This window comes from Corvus cornix, chromosome Z (genome assembly GCF_000738735.6).
Source record: "Corvus cornix cornix isolate S_Up_H32 chromosome Z, ASM73873v5, whole genome shotgun sequence".
Classification (NCBI taxonomy): domain Eukaryota; kingdom Metazoa; phylum Chordata; class Aves; order Passeriformes; family Corvidae; genus Corvus; species Corvus cornix.
Window position 1 is genome coordinate 50,227,797 of NC_046357.1, and position 19,566 is coordinate 50,247,362.

The following is a 19,566-nucleotide window of genomic DNA, read 5'->3' on the forward strand; positions in this document are numbered from 1 at the left end:
ATGCTACATTGGTGTTAAGGAGTTTTTTATTTTACTGAAGTTTTGGTAACAAACATAAAATTCAGAGGATCAGCATGGGTGGAAGTGAGTGAAGTGCCTCCACTTTGAAAACTCACTTATAACCCATGTCATCTCCATTAACAATTCTAGCCCTCCCAACATATGCAAACTTCTATTTGGAATTTCTTGGCTAAAAAATTATGAGGAAGAAGTGGTCAGTGGGAAGAATGAGAGAGATTTGAAGTTCCAGAAGTGTGTCCTCCTATGAACAGGTATGACTGTCCCAGCACACACCAAACAGTGAGTGGACGATATACACTATTATGGTCAAACTCAGAGAAGACTTTCTAAATACAACTCTGAAGTATGAAACAACCTGTTATTTTCACTCTTGTTTTTGATCAAGAGGATTTGTGTTCCTTATACTCTCACAAATCTAAATATCTAAACCTTTAAAGAAAAGGATGCCAAGCAAACTTAATTACTCTGGAATGTTATTCATTCTTCTGGTGGGCAGGAGAGAAATTTTCTTAAAAGGAAATATCACTTGGGAATCCCAGAGTCTTGGCACTGAAATTGACATACACTCTGAAGGAATCCAGGCCTCCTCTCCTTTTATTTTAATAGGTTTTCTTATTTAATAGGTAGCACAGCTAGAAGGGGGCTAGGGGAAAAAGGACTGGAGAACTTATCTGTTACCACTACATATCTTGAATAGTCACCCCACCAGCAGCCCTATCACTGTTTTGCATCAGAAAGTGCACAAACATGGTGTAAGTACTTTCTTATGTTCACAAATGCTGCTAATACCATGTAGCACTTACTAAGAAACAGCAAGTTTTCTTTTTTCTCACATTTAAGTCCATTCGCTTTCTTTATGTCTTTGTTAGCATTTCCTCAGCACTCATGCTGTCTTTAGAAAAATGGTTGTCAGAAAAGCAAGATTAGATCAACCAGCAACTGTCAGATAAAACACACATACTTTAGCAGTTTACAGTGCTGGTTTTGTCCTCACCCAAAAAACACCTGGATTTGCAATGGCTATTTTCTCTCTCTCTCTCTCCCCGCTTCTCTCTCTCAGTTAACCCAATAAATTATTTCTCAATTCTATCACACTTTTATTCCCTGATTATAAAATGACCTGTTTAGGTCCTTCTTCTTTTACAACCTTAATTACAGTTGTTTTTCTTACAGCTTTTGGGCAGCATCCTTTCTAAGCTGCTCTGGAAACTACCAATTTCTTTTTGCCCAAGTCCTCTCTTTGGTATTTCCCTCCTGGGAAACCTAAGTGAGATTTAGCAGGAAGCCTTTCACCATACATACTTATGAAAGAATGAATTTCAAATAATTACTTCATGCATGATGCAACATCTCATTGAGTTACTACCCTACCACATCATCTTCCCTCATCTTACTATCTCTCTTATTATTCCCTTGGAACTGGTTGGGATAGATTTAATTTTCTTCATTGTAGCACATATGGTGCTATGTTTCGGATTTGTAACCAAACCAGCATAGATAGCACCCCCATTTCAGGTACTGCAGTGTTAAGCAAGGCCTCTTCTGACACCACCTCACCCCAAGAAGGCTGGGAGTGCACAAGAAGCTGGGAGGGGACACAGCTGGGACAGCTGTTAGCTTGTGTTGTGCTAACCCAGAACGCTTGGATCTAAGTATTTTAGTAAACTGCAACCAAACTAAAGAGATACCATAGTGGCAGTAAACTACTTAAATGGGCTTTCTAAGATTCCTAAGAACTGAAATTTCCAGGGCCAAGGAAGCCCATTTAATAGGGTAGTACTTACAAGCTTTTGCAATCTGTTGCACTGATGCCATGAGGGAAAGGATGAGTGTGATCTTACCTTCCAATTTCCTGTGTGAGTCTAAATTGTAAAATGCTCTCTCTGCTCCTACCTGCCAATTTTTTTCCTGGAGACCATCTCTGTGATAGCACCTCTTGCTGAAGAACTGGACTCAGGCCTTTTTTGTAGCCTTATAGCCCCTAGGACAATAGTAACACCTCATGAGGCTTCCTCAGACCATCGGTCCTATACTACAACCTCAAGTTACCCTCTGGCAAGAGGCTCTAAGACAAACTTTAATTCTCCCTCCTTTGCCTGCACTACAGCTCCAGCATGCAGGACCCCAGAAAGGCTTGTCTCTAACCAACATTTACCTGTCCTTGATTTTAAAGGAGCAAGGGAAACCTAAGCCAGGATGCAGATGCCTGTATTAACATAGTTCTATATAGAAACATATTCATAGAATCATAGAATGGTTGGGATTGGACATTAAGTATCACATAGTTCCAACCCCCCTGCCATGGACAGGGACAACTTCCACTAAACCAGGTTGCTCAGAGCTCCAGCCTGGCCTTAAACACTTTCAGGGATGGGGCATCCACAGCTTTTCTGGTAAACCTGTTTCACTGCCTCACCATCCTGAGAGTAAAGAATTCTTTCCTAACATGTAATCTGAACTCACTGCCTTTCACTTTGAATCTGTGTTCCACATGTTGCCAGCACAATCACATCTTGAATGACTGCTCAACACCAGGGACAGCAGCCAGGACGTGCCCTGCTAGACTCTGCTGGAGTACCTGTCCTGAAAACACACAGAAGATAGACAGACAGACACAGACAGCCCTCCCTGTTGAAGCAGACTTTGTATGAGATGCAGGCAGGCAATGACATGTGAGATGTCAGTGTCTCATGAACAAAAGAAATTATTATGAGTTCTGTCCTCTGACCCAAACAATTTCTCACAGGAAGTAAAACAGCACCTCTCTTGGGAATGCGATGGCTGTTTGAAAGATCTTTGCTGTTCTGACATGTATCAGCAGAGCAAATTACTGTAATGACTATTTCAAATGCACAGTCCACTTCAGTTTTGCTTCTCTCTTCTGCAGACTGTTTGGTCAAACTTGTTTGGATGGGCCTTTAGTGGGGAAGATGTGGGTGCCACACATTGTGGCTACACCAGTGTCAAGTTTCTCAGGTGTACACAGAGAGCGCTGATCATACAGGTATCCTACTATAGGCACAGGTTATGCATTTAACCAGCACGCATCCAAACCTGTGACACTCATGTCCCACAGCAACTCTGCTTGTAAGAAGAACATCAACAATCTTATGAGAAGAAGGTCTGTGGATTTATCTGTGAAAGCTAACAAAAACCAAGGAGACTATGGAGACTTGTCTATCCAAGCAGCTCACAGCTGTGGTTACGGGCCTGTGTTTATACCCAGCTCTGGTAACAAGCTTATAGTCCTGTCCAGAAAGAATCTGGAGAGGGGTTTGCTCTACTCCTCCAGCAGTCCTTTTGGCAGATTGTACAGCAGAGCCAGCCCAGAAAGGGACACCCAAAGTCTGTGTGCGCTGCTGAGCTTCAGAAGAACCCAACTGGGCAGGAAAGCAGTGGAATATGCCACAAGTGTGCCTGTCAGTCTGCCTCATGGGATGGATGCTGGACCAACTCCAATGTTCCTAGGATTCCAGTCATGAGTATATTTGCTCTGTGCAAAGAGAAGATGTCTTGACCTGTGGTTGCTCCCAGGTCAGACTGCACTCCTACTGTACCACAAGACCAAAACCAGCACACAAGAGATCTGGCTGCCAAGCTAACATTGCAGAGTGACTTCCTTTGCGGTTTTTGCCTGTGGAATGAAAGCAGTAACTGAGTATTTTGGGGTAGTCACTGAACATCAAAAATTGCAAGGACAGATCATTTCCCTCAATAGAAAAAGATTTATGATTTGTTATGATAATTGTAACAGCAAATAACAAAACAGTACTTTTTGGAAATTGATTGTTCATCTTTAGTCAGGTTTTGGCAGTACTTGGCTGCTTTCCTTGTTTCTTACAAAAATTAGGAGTACTCTGTGCAGAAGTTGAGAAACATATTTTCTGCAAGACCTAGGTTCTGTTTTTCTTTAACAATTACAAACAGACAATTCCTTCAGTACACCCCACAAATGCTACAATTCTGTATCAAAGAGTTTTATGAGGTAACCCTTAGAAATTTAGCAAGTTCTCATTTTGCTATAATAGGCCTAAGTAAAACTCAGGACTAATTTTAGCATTTATTGGAATGTGCTGCTAGAAAGAAAAGGTCAAATGTGCTCACAGGAAGGTAGCACCAATTTGAATTTTTGCCTTGAACCTGTTTCTCCTTGCAACACTTTCCTCCACCTACCTGTGTCAAGCAGAGTGAATCACAGCTGTTTTAAGAGGAGGAGTTTTGTATACACTTGTGATGTAAAATTTTCCCTTTTCTCCATAATATATTCAAAACAGTTGTTCACTGTCCAGGGAGGAGAGAGGAACACGCTGACACAGCACGTGTACTGTCTGTGCTGCCGATACCACAGAGAGCATTCTCTGCTGACATGAGATACCTACCTCTTAACAAAAAAAGAGCCAAAATGTTTTTTCAGCAGTACTTACTTCCCCTGCCCCAGTAGGAAAACCAGCTACTGTTACAAATCTATGGAGGCAGATAATAATGCCCACTCACCCTGTTGCAGTATTATCCTTTCTGCCCTTTCTATTTGTTTAGAAGAATCTATCTTGCAGTTCTAAGAGAGGCCTGGAGTTAGGAAAAATGGCTTTCAGTGATTCATTTACACATGCTGGTACCCTTATGAACACCACTTAAAAGGCAGACCCTATGGATGTGGAGTATTGCAAATTAGTTGCCTGTCTTCTGCAGCTGAAGGTTGACTCAAGATGACCTTTTCTCCTTTTTAACAGCAAAAGACTGATGTTACATACACATATAAACATACATATATCCACACATAAACATCAACATCTGCTCACCTATTTCTGCTAAGGGTGTTTTTTCTCTGTTATAAAAGCATCAAAAACATTTAAATTCATAATCAGGAGCTTAATCATTTAGATCCCACATCTTCCATTTTAAATCCTAAGCAGTTGTTGAGAGGAAACTGATGAAACAGGAGAAAGAATTCAAAAGGCACAGCATTCTCATAAAGGTGAAAAACAAAAGCAGATCAATATTGTGGCAAGCCTATGAATATCTGAATATAACACAAGGCAAGCCTTAGAAGGTAAAGAGAAAGGATACTATTTCCATAATTTTTATTAAGCAAGTATCCCATTTTCCCAGCAGTGTCAAACAAAATGGTAAGAGGTCAGTACCTCCAAAGGCAAATTAAAGATATTCCTCTGGCAAAGGAGTGGCAAGCAGACAGGTTCAGCTACCCCAAGGAAGCCAACGTGGTCATAGCCTCTGTGTTTATTTAAGGGGAAAGTACTACCATTGAGGCTTTTGTATGGATGAGAATTTCTCCTTGAAAAGGAGTGCCATTTTACTGTGAAAAATCTGATAAAGTATTTCTTCCCACCTAAGGATTTTCTGAGTAAGGAAGCACCAGTTGTGAGCTACAGTCTCACATTAAATATTTGCTGGCTAGTCACAGAGAAGCTTCGTGAAAAGCCTGGTGTCTATGGAAGAGCTGTCCAGAGAAAAAGCCTTTTGGCAGAAGACAGGTGAGGTCAGAGAAAAGCAGCACAGACAACAGTAATAAAACCCACAAAACTAAAATTAAAGAGTTTAGAATAGCCATATAATTGTTAAGAGCAAAGACCTAGTTCACTAAAGACAGGCTGGCTATTGACAGGTGAGAAGTGAGAAGTTAACTTGAAATATGCTTCACGTCAAGATGCATCTCAGACATTTTCTTTTGGGTGTTTCATTCAAATAAGACAGAAAATATTTCTCTGCAAGGAATGAAAAATGTTTTAACTATATAAGCTTACAAACCTGGAAAAGAAAGGGAAGACAGTGAGACAAAAACAGAGGACTTGGAAGAATTTCTGAAATTTTGAGTTGCTTTCACAAATAGCACAAAGAACATTCTGTAGGTCAGAGTACCAAATGTTTCAAAATGTCCCATTCCTCCTTTGGCAGGAGAACTAACTATATCATCACAGGGGGAACAATGAGGAAAACTTTCAACATCTTTACTCTGAATGACACATGTGCCACGCATTAAGAAGATAAACAAAAGTAGGCAAAAGCAGGTGAAATAGCAAGTTTCAGATTTGTACTAGCTAAGATGTCCAACTTGGGAATACTAAGGAACCTCACATGGGGAAAAAAAAGGCTGCATCTTTTACTCCTTCAGTTTCTTTGGTCAAAATGATGAAGAGGCAGTTTATTACTTAAACCCCACCTGAAATTTTTGGAAGCCTCAAACTAAGAAAGTTGATTTGGAAGAATAAATATTCTTTTTGAGAGGTATGGAGAGAGCAACTCTGTTTTCAAAAGCATTTTTAAAAGAGGATATGTTAGTTGATGTTTACTAAATGTAAGACAAAGAATATACACAAAGTTGATGTTCTCCCCCCGCCCCCATCTTAAGAAATACATTAAAATTCCTTGCATTGTATCAGATTTTCTTCTTCAAAAGTAATTTCTCTTTTTTTCTCTCTCAGATGCTCCCAAAGGATGTTAATTACTATTGATCAAACAGGAAATGTGATGTGCTTCAAAGTTCATCCTATAGATTGTCTTAACAATCAACTGAAAGGAAAAGAACACTTAGTTTACATCCAATCTAAATTTCTGAAGTAATGCAGGACCTCTCAGACTAGTCCTGAAATGCGTTGTTCTTGATACAGTATTATTGCATTTTCATAAACTGTATCAACTAAATACTTTTTTGGAGGAAAAAAAAAAGCTTTGCAGGAGTTCTTAAGTATCCCAATGATATTTTTATTATTCATTTAAACAGACTTATACATCACACAGAGCTTAAGAGCATGATTATAAAAAACAATAACTATCCCCCTTTATGTTTTTTAAATCACAGAAGAGTTTAAGAGCTGAGCAACTTACACAGAGGTGATAGCACTTAGATTTCTCTGAGGTCTTGACAATACTATGTGTCTCATAAATCTAATTCTCAAAGTAAAGAATCACAAATGTCACCAGGCACAGAGGCCCTATTAAAATATCCCCATTTATCTTTCCAGTGTGCCTTTCTTTATCACATTATTTGATAGACTGTCATGCACAGGTTTGAGCTGTCCAATCTCCTAAGCCCATTCTGTGCTTCTCACAGCACAGAGCAATTACAGAGCCCATTTTTCCCCAAAACAAAGTCAGACCACCAGTGAAAGTTTATCAGATTGTGTAAGTATCAACATCCATACGTAAACAAAAGTCATCAGATCTTCAGTAAAGGCAGTTTCTTCCTCCAGAATAATAATGAACAGCTTTTGTAAGAAATGTAAAGAGCCAATATGTTCAGCACAATACCCCTGTGTAAGCCCTTCAGAGATTAAACTACAACATCAATGTCTGCTACAGCAGTATTTATATATAGTCAACTGGCTCCATGAATAGGAAATAATGTGGCTTATTGCAAACAGTAGACTTCAAAAGACAGGTATTTCGAAGTCCAGTTTGTTAGGATTTTATTTAAACATAACATGAGTTAAATGTTTTCATGCAACATTTGCACTTAAATAATCATGACAAACAGAAGTAGTTAAAGAACGCACTAATTATAGACTTTGGTGAATATACAAAAAACCTCAGCATGGTAGGTTATACAAAGTAAAGAACATCTTAAGTACTTCCCCAAAATACTGCAGCAGCCGAGACACAGTGATATGCCTTGCAAGGGCATAGGAATGTAGTTTAGAAATCACATGGAACTACCCCTTTCCTTTAACTTCACAAACAAGACAAAAGCAACATTCAACTCCACACACTGATTTTTCGGGTTATGTCTACACAGTACCTTGAGTTTTATCCAAACAGTGAAAGTTAGACATGTTTATTTAGTAAACAATTCGCAGTAAATCTCTATTACATTTCTTCCTTGGTATTACCTGGAGTAGCCATGTTATTTAAAAGTGGGCAGGTTTGGTACTTTTATACTGATGTCACCAATATTAATATTTCTTGGGATCTCTGGCAGATTCATATTCTTTACAGCTGAAACAGCCCGGGCTGGAGCTCCTGCTAAACCAGCCTGTATACAAAGTGAGGAAAAATGCAAGTCAGGCAAAGTCACAAGAATATTCACCAGCAATATACACAGACAACTAACTTTTCAAGTATTGCCATGGTTACACAATTAGAAAAACCACATGGTAATTGTGTTTGGAATGAAATGGGTTACTTGGAAATATTAAACCAGAAAGAGAAAACAGTTCACATATTCCTTTTTATATGGTAAAACATGTAATGTCAGCTGGATGGAAAAGTATGAGAGGAAGGAACAGGAGGCTTATCCGAGCACATGTAATGTGCACATTATAGAACAGACAATCTCGAGGTGCTGGATGTCCAACGTGCTGTCTTTGTCTCTTACCTATTCTAAAAGTTCACATGGCTCACAGGTGACTAACATTGGTTACAGGTTCAGAACACGTAACCTCAAAGTAACAAGGTGCTGAATGTCAGTCAAATCAATGAATAGATACACACACACAAACACACACACGTGTGTATGTATATATATATATATATATATATATATATATACACTCAGATATATATATATACACACACATAGGTTTCAAAGTGGCTTAGCCTAAGATGAAAAGCATAAACACCCTGCATTTGTGGGTAATGAAGGGCATGCAGACAGATCATTTCTACTGACAAACTAGAATAATGTGTTGTCCCACAGTTACTAATTATATACTAACATATCTGCATCCCCTTCAGCGTAACACAACAACACACTTTTGCCAAATTAAACTGTTAAATTAAATAGCACCTATTTTTTATTAGAGTCCTCTACTGCATGCAGTCTCTGCACACAAAGCTAGAGCCTTTCTGTATAAACATGCAAGTTTTACAGTACAGAATTACTGGCTTCCATTTAATTCTGCTTTTAGATAAAGTAGCTGCCAAGTTTACACACTAAGGTATATCATGAAATGCTAACAATTTATAGCTCAGAGGCCTGAAGACATACCGAAAATCATCTTTCCCTATTCCTTCTGAAAGTACCTATTCAAAACCTTGTTATTTTAAAGACTATTAAAAAAAGACTAGTAAGTGTTAGTGTATTTGATGTTGTGAAGAAACCATACTATTCATTTTACATACAGAAATGTTTCTTCTAAAAGTTCAGATCCTCTATGTGAATTTAGAATTTGCAGTGTGGTTTTACTTCAGGCTTGCCACAAAAGTGTAAAAATAATTTTTATTTTTGCAAGAGAACAAAAAAAGGCATTGAAGATTTTTAAAAGAAGAGATCTTATTAGCAGAAAAAGACATCATATTCCAAATTCTCTGAATATGTAAAGAGAATTAACTTTTATTTTGATGTTTTAAAAGTAATATTAAAAATATTCAAAACCAATAAAAACCATAATGTCATTTTCAGAACTACTAGTTTTAGAGTGTGGCATCTTGCAGGTCTAGTAAAAAGGAGCAATCCACAAGAAACAAAGCAAGATGCTAGAAATTGGTTTAAAAAAATATTAAACCTGTAGAAATGGAATCCAGAATTATTTTAGATTTGTCAAAGACTGAAGAAATCAGCACATTTGGAGATAAAGTATTTCTGAACAAGAAATACAGCAAAATGAAACAAGAAAAACTTTGAGAAGTTGGTGTCATATTTGATTATCAAAAAGCACTGGTAGGTGACTACTGCTCAAAGTACCACTTTTTCAGACTGTTGTTTTTCACTGAAATTCATTGCAATTGCAGGGTAAAATTACTGAGGAGTACATCTGACTTCCACCTGGTCTACTGCACAAAAGGAGACAGACACCCCACACACTCCTCAGATAATAACTCTACTTTTTGAAGGTTATGAAAAAAAAATTTTCTCCCTTTTATTGCTCTCTTATAAGAAATAAATATAAATTCAAGTTAATGTAAGATTTTCACTTAAAATCCTACCTACTGCTCTTCCTTCTCCCTTCAAAAACATAACCCAAGTCAAAATAAAACCAATTAAAGTTTCTGATTTTGAACTAACCCTTTATGTGGAAAGGCTAAAGCATCACAAATCCCTAGATTTCAGTCGTGGCATGATTCCCAGAAGAAGAAACAAAGACCAGAAAGCCATGAGTCATCTCTTAACAGTATCTTCCCTGTCAAACTCTCCTATATGAGACATGCCAAAGTTGGGAAAAGCATGTGGGGGCAGAGAAAAAAGCTCAGAAAACCAAATCTCTAATGTAACCAAATCTACTCTCATTTTGGCCCTGACAAAACCCAGATTATCAGTTCTCAGAAGTACAGACTAAATAAAACTAAAAAGGTGCAAAAAAGTATTTTCAAACCCTCTTTTACCTTGGTTTCCCTTAACATCACCAAGTCTGTCAGGTCATTCACTTCACAGGCTCTTTCAATAGCAGTATTTTCTTAAAGGGGAAAACCAGGACATAACACTAACAGTATTAAGAAATGCAAGTATCCAAAATCTGCATCCCTGAATCTGCAGTAAGTTAAAGGATCAGTACTAGACATTGCAGTTTCTTCCCATTTATTAAAAAATAGTGCAGAAGGCATGAAACTGCCCAACACTGTCCTTTATATTTGAGAACTCGGAAATACTAATTTTAAATCAAGAGGTAACAACCAGTGAAGTTCTATTGGATAAAACAATAAATGCTTTTAATCCTTTAAATTCTATTTGCAGTAATGGAAGAAAAATTCATTAAGCAAAATGGGGCAATGTAAACTGTTTTCCACAGAGAAGATGAAAATACTAATTAAAAGAAATAAATTATACAATTCACAATTGAAACAATGGGAAATCAGAAAAATATAGTAAGTGATGGACATGGTAGCACATGGCTGGCAATTCAAAGGAGATGTGCTTTCTGGGTGACAAGGATGGAGATTCTTTACCCTAATTTAATGGAAGTTGTTTATTCTTAATGGACAAACAACATTCTTAGTATAACTGGTCATTATTTTTACCTACCTGCAACTATCCTCTTTATACAGACTTACAGTCCCTGCCTCCCGCCCCAATGGGATAGGATACAATGGAGACACAATTGAGAATTATTAAAAATACCACAATTGACATGAGCGCTGCCCTTCCACCCCCTACACAGTCACAACTCCAACAGTCACGTTTCATGAGGACCACTCTGGATCAGGATCAGTGAAGATCCCTGACAAAACAGCTGTGATTGTCAGATTACCTCTTTTTTGATAGCGAGATTAACTTTCACTATCAGACGCCGGAGCAGAGACTTTCAAACTATTATTGAATTCTCTTCTGTAATTCTCTGTATTAAGTGAGTTTGTAGAACAGTGGATACATAAAATGCATAGCAGAATGCTATTTAGCACAATTAGTGTCAACCCTATCAAGCACAACACAGTTACACAGCATTTCTAAGAGAGAGCGAGCAGTTCATAAAAATGTCTAATGGATAAAATGACTGAAAAGCACTTGAACTCCCAAGTTGGATAACTAACACAATTCAAATGCAGTTATATCTGAACTCCTTAGCACTGCTTTTTAGCATGTCAGACACAGTCCTTCCATTTCTTTTACTGGAAGTGACCTGTATTTACAAACACAACGGCACTACAAGTAAGTATGTTCAGCCCCCTGTGCTTTGGAGGAGTTTTCTAGAGGCATCTGATTAATACAGCTTACACTGCAACACTGAACTCAACAAGTTTCTCCTCTTTTTTATCGCATAATTCAGCAGGTAAGTTGGTGATGTGCAAAGAAAAAGCTGTTTCACTTGAAAAAACAAAACACATAACAAGCTTTAAACATGCAGTGAATGATGAATTGTCTGTCACAGCAAGCAAATGACTCAAACAAGTGAAACTGAAACTTCTTAAGACATAATTAATGCAATTTCAGAAAGACAATACAAATTGCATACAGCTGATAGAACAAAAAGCCAATACACCACAGTTTTGCTGCAGCTGCTTTTACTCTCAATTTCATTTGTTGTTGAGGGATGTGCTTTAATGTTGAAATGTTGCATATTAAAATTTTAGGTTCCATTATTGCAAAAACTGACACTATTTTATAGATTGAAATAGACATATTTAATAACCGGACTTTTACTCTACTGGTCCTAATCTATCAAGTGAGAAACATAAGCTGTCATTAATTTACTTAGGTCATTACTAATCACTATAGAAATCAATTTTCTTTGTTCTTATCATCACCCTTTCTTAGAATGCCCAACTTCATATCAAAGTGATCCCAGCAACCTTGTTTTACTCTTCAAAAAGAAATTCAGATCATTTGGGAAAAGTATTGCACATCACAAACATTGTTAATATGCATATACAAATAAAAATGTCCCAACTGTCATCCCAAATAACTCTACACAAAGCTAGCTATCACTAAAATAAATATATAAAAAAACCCACAGCCTACTGGAAAACAAAATAATGAAGGCTAATGCTCTGCAAAATAAGCCACCCTTTTCCAGATATTTCAGAGGTACTAGGACCTCTCTGCTGCTGGTGTTTCATAGCTATGCTTCTTTTCAGAACAAGTATGACTTCAAAGCAGCAGGGTTATGAAATCATGAAAGGATGCAATACATAATATAAAGGAATGATCATGTCCCCTGCTTATGAGGTTAAATAAATGAACGTAATTAGAGAAAAACCAAAATGAAGTCTGCAAGTATATCAAAATGAGGCCAAACAGATAAGAAGACTTAAGACATACTCTTAGAAATTTTAAGCACTTGAATCACGAAAAGAGTAATGGATGGGAATGATTAATTATTTCTTTGTTTGTTTTTCATTGCCAGACCCAAAAATAAAAACAGAATATGTGTGAGCAGAACACAGAAAAAGAAAAGCAGCTTTGTACAAAAAGAAAAGCAAAAACAAAAAAAAAAAAGAAACCAAACAAAAAACCTGAAATCAAGCTCCCTAGTGTTACCAATGAAATACAGACTGTATGTTATAAGTGTTAACATATTAGGCAGAAGAAGGTCGTGTCCTTGATTTTCTTCATGAGCTGTAGCATACTTCAAATTTAGGTTAAAATGTTGCATATTACCAAAAACTATTTACCTAATGCTTTTACAACTTATTGCTACTAAATCAAATTGTGGAGTTATATTTGTTCAATCTTAATGGTGTGACAGTACTCTATCCTAGAAAGATCACATAAAAAGTAAAGAGCAAAGCTATTCATAAATTAAATAAACTTAAGATTCCACCTGCTTAAAATACCTGCAGTTTGAGTACACAGAGACTTAAAACAAGTGGAAATTGATTTTGAAGTACTGCCATTAGCACTGACTGACATTCAAACTGTTGAGTTAAACTAATGTTTCAAACAACAAAATGGCAGGTGACATTGACCATAAAGTGAACTTCAAACATACAATTTCCTTCTCCTTTCTCTGTTCATGTTAACATTCATGTTCAGTAACTCCAGTTACCAGGATATCTTAGAGCAAAATCCAGACATTCAGATTATAATGACAGTAAATGTACACCTGAAGTTGAGTACACGCTGACAGCCCTTCTCATTTTATGTTCAACATACTTAAGGTTGGATGATCAACTTCAGTATTTCTACATCATCTTTACAAATTGCACTGATAATTTTATTCTCTATATATAGAACTATTTCAGTTTGTTGGTTTTGGTGGTGGGGTTTTTAATGTTTCATTCACCTGAAGCTGATTCTGAAACTTCTCTTTGCAAGCAGGTAAAAGTTCTTTGTTTCTATCTGAAAATACTAAGTGGTGAAGCAGAAGAGTTTGTATTACTTATTTCAGATTATCAGGGACAAAATTCTCCCAAGAAAGAAATTATTTCTATTATGTCATCGTATCTTATTTTGTTATCTTTGTGTTCATTTTTTACTGACATTAATTTTGCAGGGTTTTCTGGCTAATATTCACACAAGTTCATACTCCTTTGTTTCTTAACAATGATACAAAGAAAAGTTAAATTCTAAAATGCAGGAAGAGAAATAAAATAAAAAATATGATGCCAATGAAAAGCTAGTAAAATACACTATAGCCAATAAAAAGATGAGGGAACTACAAGAAACTAGCACAAAAAGTAGGCTACAAGGACTAGTATGGGTATTTTTACACATAATTTTTGAGTCTGGCCTACATAATTTATTGCCTTTGACATCATTTTGCTTTCCCTTTTTGTTAAAAGTACATTTTTTTCTAAAAGTCAGCAATACCTTTGTCTACCTGTCCTGTCTGGGAGACTGAAAGATAAAGGTCTGTAAGAGAGAAGAATGGAAAGAGCCAGAAAAGATCAGGAGGTTCAGAAAAAATGAGGCCCAACTTAAAAGTCTAAATCACACGCAGTTGAACACTCCAAATAAAGAAGAAGTAGCCCAGGTTTACCTACAATACTTCCAGAGGCTCTGAATAAAACCCCAATGACCCCTCTCCCAAAGAATTCCCTCCCTTTATCACAATGATTCTTTGGTTTTAGGATTGACCAGAAACCCATTCACAGATAAAAGACTAAACTGAAAGGTAGGGAAATGCATATAAGACAACATTCCTCCGGGTAGAAATAGTTTCCTTTGTAGCCCATCCAAGCAATATTAGCTGAATCACAAATCAAAGCTAGAGACTCCCTTTTAGTGGTTTAATTAATCTCTATTGAAAATACTAACAAATTCTTCGAGTTGATAATTTTGCTCAAACATATGTGAATTTAATAAATACATTCAGTCTTTTTTCACTAAATTCTAACTGAAAGCCTGTTTAGAAACTTAGTGCATAACGAAACAAATACCTGATGACAAACAGCTAAATTTTGTATATTACTGAAAGCCAGATGGCCACAACAAAAACTGAAGTATTTCTGAAAATGTAACCCAGTTACACCTTTATTAGTTTCATAATTTCAGTTATAAAATAAAAGGCAATTTAACCTGAAAGTAACTGCTTTGCAAATGCAAGAACTATGATGGTGGTCTAAAAGCCAAAGAGACTAAAGCAACAGTGCTGTGGGCACAGATGGCACTCCTATAAACTATGGACTACATCAATAATAATTTCTAAATTTCAAAAATAGGTTTTTTTAAATTAAAGAAAACTAAGAAGATCCACTAGTTTTGATTTCTTAGTGACCAGCATTCAAAATTTATGAAGTTATTACTTATTTTGATTTACATGGATTTGCTTGTGTCTTGAAAATATGTGTTCAGGAAAGACATACTGAAGATTTACATTCTTGATCAAAAAGACAAAAGGAAAAGAAAGAGCAATCAGGAAATTTCTGTGGCTATACATGAAACAAATGGTTAATGATCTGAGAAAATAATTACCAGGCATTGTGATGTATCTCAGCATTACAGTAACTGTTAAATTTGAAAAGAAATAGTCACTGAACTAAGGAAAAAGAAAGTATTTGTGGAGAGCAGAGTGTGAAATGTTCTGCTCCATCCCAGTCACCAAGTGTTTTAATTTATCACTGCTAGTTCTGTACCTTCTATATTGCTGAATGTAAACTAACAAGTTCCTACTTGCTTTGCATGCACTTCAAGTTCTGTGTGTTGTTTTCAGATCTTTTCCCATCGACTTTTATACTAAAAGTTCTTAAAAGAAAGAATGACTTACAGATGAATAATGGAAAACAGCAAGTTATTGCAGCTGGCTGCACTGAATCGATGTGTTTCAGAAGACTAGTCAGAGATTGGTCTATAGTTGATTTGGTAACAGAATTTACATAATTACATGCTTTCAGATAAAACCAATATGTACATAATACATGGTAAAACATAGCTGCTCATCAAGTTCAGCTTTTGGGAACACTAGGCTACTCTTCTATCAAATAGAAAAATATGTGTATACAGAAGTTATTCAAATATAGTAAAAATTTATGAGAATAACTCCAAATATTCATCTCTTGTGATCAATGTTTCATTCTGAGTGTGAGAAAAATATTAAAATTAACATTTTGGACATCTTCAAAATCTACCATAGAATCTTCTCAGATGCCTATTGCTAGGTACTGTATCATATCATACCTAGTTTTTTTCTTGTTTTTCATATATTGTGGTCCTGTTCTTAGATATAGTTTGGAAGTTGTGCAAAACAGACAATTAAATGTAATAAAAAAACTTGAGGTGGCACAGCATGAGACTGCAGAATCAGAAGAACAGTATACATTGTACCAAAAAAAAAGCTGAAAAATTCATTTCTTTCTTTATCGCACTTCAGTTAGAACTAGGAAGTTCTCTGGGTCCTCTTCTAAAATGTCATTTAGCTCATATTTATGCCACCTGTAAGATTTCAGTCTACTCAGCTGACTTCAACTAAAGTCTCCAATTCAAGCAAAGGCTTGTTTAGAAACTTACATAATTGCTTTGATGTGTTCCTCTCTGGTATTACTCTCATTGTTTAGAATCCAATACAGACTTAGCTAACATTTAAGATATATTAGCAGCATTTTGGCTTACAAAGCACATATGGCAACATTAAAGGGACAGTAACATTCTGTATCAAAGATAAAGTAATTCTAAGATGCTTTCTTAATCTAAATGTCTTTCCTAAACACAAATTCAAAAATTGTTGAACTGAAAAGGGATTCCCACAACTCAGGTGTGATCCCTCACTTGGCCCTTTATGGGCAAATACAGATTATCATTTTTTCACTCACCAAAGGCCAAAGGCTCAGATTACCAAAACTGCAGAATTCGTATTTACTTTGAAGTGTCTAAAACTAGGCTTTAAATTCTATCTAGTCCATTTCAGTCCAATTTATTTTTTTGTGTTGCACTATTACTGCTGCTATTCATTTCAGGGGCTTAGAAGCATACTAGCAGACAGGAATATGTAGTCTTTGAAGACACACTTTGTTTCTTTATCTGATTTTATTTAAGTGCTAAACTCACTAGTCCAGCATAACAAGTAGGCTGGAAATAAAAGGTTTTCTGCAAGAGAAACTTAAGAGAACTACAGAAGTATCTTAATAGCAATGGTGCACAATGCTATTAGATACAAAAAGCAAAAAGTAATCAGCAGTAACTAAGCAGTTATTACTTATGATGAAAGGTACAACACCCTTAGATACACTGCAAATTTTTGGCACTATAAGCAGGCAGCTTACACTATTTAGTTTGCTATGAAGGACAAAGAGCATTATATAGCATGCATTTACTACAACCCTGTTTTTAATTTAGAAACTACACAGTGCATCGCTCTTACCTCAGATTTCTCCAGTTTATTTTGAGCATCAATCTGAGTGACAATTTCATTCATGTTGGTCTCCAAAACCATTCCACCCATGACCATTTCGGCCAATATATTATGGACCTAAAAGAGACCAAAAGAGAATGTAAAAATGCAAAATATCCTCCATACAGTCTGGAAAGATGGTATCTAGGTACCTCAATACAGGGAAACATGTATTCTGTAAGTCACTTAATTAATGTTCGCAATTAGTCTAAAGCCATTCGGGAACAAAGCTCATCATTTCACGTTCCTTTCTCCAGTAACTTCTTTGTCCACAGCTCCATTACAAAATCATCTGCTATACTACTCATCAATGCTAAGAAACTTCCACATTCCTCTTTCTTTGTTCCCACTTTCTCTCCAATTATTAGAGTTCTAATTAGCATCAACAGAAGTAACACCTCTAGGAAGCAGGTCCTACAAGACTTAAATTGCTCACAAGCAGATGTGTAAACACTACTTCAGGCTACACCTGAGAAGGAAGAGACTGTGATGCTCCCCACCATGGATCCCAAGATTAGGCTTAGAAGTAGAATTGACATTCCTGAGCTACGCCATCAATATGGAGTCTTCAGCATCTACAGCTAAGACTCACAGCCAGGACTCAAACTGCAGGAGCACATAAACCAGCTGGGGATATTACTGAAACGGATATGTTTAAATATCCCCCTTCCCTGCAGCCCTGACTTGAGGATGAAAGCCCTGGTTCATGAATCTCTGCTTCAGAGTCTGCATTCACACCATATTAAAGACATGCTTTGGGTTTTCTTTTTTAAAAAAGTATCCTTCTGCAGACTGTCTAGTAAAAATCCAGAGTTACTGTGTAATGTATAATACTTTAATCCTGTATTAGTATTTAAATCTGAAGACAAGGAGCATTTTTCTACTTTTCAGAAATAAACATGCCCAATCTGATATCTCAAAAGCATAATTCTAACTACTGTTTTGGACAGTCTCCCAGTTTCCCTGTGGGTCAAGAAGTAAATCTCTAAATCAAATAACCTGGAGGTAGTAAGTACATCAAAAACAAACACAGTTCTTGGTTTTGTGCCATACCTAAAAAACAAAATTTCATTTGTTTCCCTGATAAATTTTAAGTGTATTTCTGTACAAATTTAATGTTACATGGTATTCAAAAATGTTGAAAGAATAGATGGCTTTAAAGAACCTTAACCCTTTTGTCTTGCCCCATTTTCTTCTACAGGGATGGTTTTCTAAGTAACAGAATATAATTACTTTTATTTTGTAATCTGCATATGAAAGGAAATCACAGCTTTCTAATAAGAGCTATGTAACTATTGTAATCCACTGACTCCTTTCTCTTAAATATGTTTGCTCACATGCAAGCAGCAGCATGATAAAAATAAACAATAACTGTTTTTTCTTTTCAAATTGCAAATTGATTGCAAATACATATTAAATGTACAAAACCACATTATTGTGTTTACTTTTTCTTATTAAAAAATAATAAATAATTTTCCTAATTATTTCATTATTTTCCTAAAGAAACAACAACAAAATCTTAACTAAAAAAGCATTAAGTGGCAATGAAGTGCAAAATACACTTCAATAGTACATTCAAAACAGTATTTAAGTGAAAGACTGAAGGCACAATGACTAGCCATCTTATATTCCAAAAGGGAGCTGACTGTTGAGAACATCAACTTCTTAAAATCTGAAATGGCTGCTTTGTAATAACAATTTTAAAGTGTTTTTACAAAAATCAAGAGTGCTTCCTATTTATGTTCAATGTACTCTCTAAAAGCATGAATGCATACTCTTAAGAGGAAGAAATGTACCAAGAAAAAGCTCTCCCAGGAAAATCTGGCAAACACAGTTTCTTGTCTTCAAGCAAATTGATTCTGGACTGTTCACTGTTCCGGTTAGATAATAAACTCTTGCAAGAGATCATGATACTCCCAGAGATATTTCAATATGTGCCAAAAACTTGCAAAAACCCCAAAGTATTCCCTTACATTCCTAACTGAATGTATTCTATTATTTTAGTTGTATAATAGCTTTCAGTGATGCCTTTTCCATCGAAAAGCATTAGACTCTTGGACTCAGTGTGGGAGTCAGTGCAGGACTGAAATAAACCTGCTCCTCCTTACTCACAGGACATGTGAAAATGTCTTGCTCCAGCTATAACAAGTTTGTCTGGCTGCTTGTAGTAGAGATGATCTTTAAAAGAGAAGTTAAATTCTCTCCTGTACAAACTACACTCCCCAACACCCCAAGTCCTCATTTGCTACAGCACATTAGAAACGCTCATTCCCACCTATACTCCATTCTCCAAATGCATTTCTCGTACTGCATCAATATTCTTGAGTAAGCACCTGTCTTGGCTCCAGGTTACTATAAGCCATCGCTGAGCGTTGTACAATTATAAATGCCT

The 19,566-nt window shown here is 36.3% G+C and overlaps 1 protein-coding gene across 3 annotated transcripts in view; it reads right to left on the bottom strand.

Moving 5' to 3' along the window:
- Positions 1 to 6,725: 6,725 nt before the first annotated feature.
- AP3S1 (adaptor related protein complex 3 subunit sigma 1) overlaps positions 6,726 to 19,566 on the bottom strand; it is a 29,079-nt gene continuing 16,238 nt past the window's right edge. For 2 of the 3 annotated variants that reach the window (XM_039567806.1, XM_039567807.1), the window contains 2 exons: positions 17,145 to 17,252; positions 6,726 to 8,008 (listed from right to left, as the gene is read on the bottom strand). In XM_039567806.1, coding sequence (XP_039423740.1) covers positions 7,880 to 8,008; positions 17,145 to 17,252 — 237 coding nt within the window. In that variant the 3' untranslated portion in view covers positions 6,726 to 7,879. Of the gene's footprint in view, positions 8,009 to 14,158; positions 14,201 to 17,144; positions 17,253 to 19,566 lie in introns of all 3 variants that reach the window. The other variant, XM_039567809.1, reaches the window with a different exon arrangement.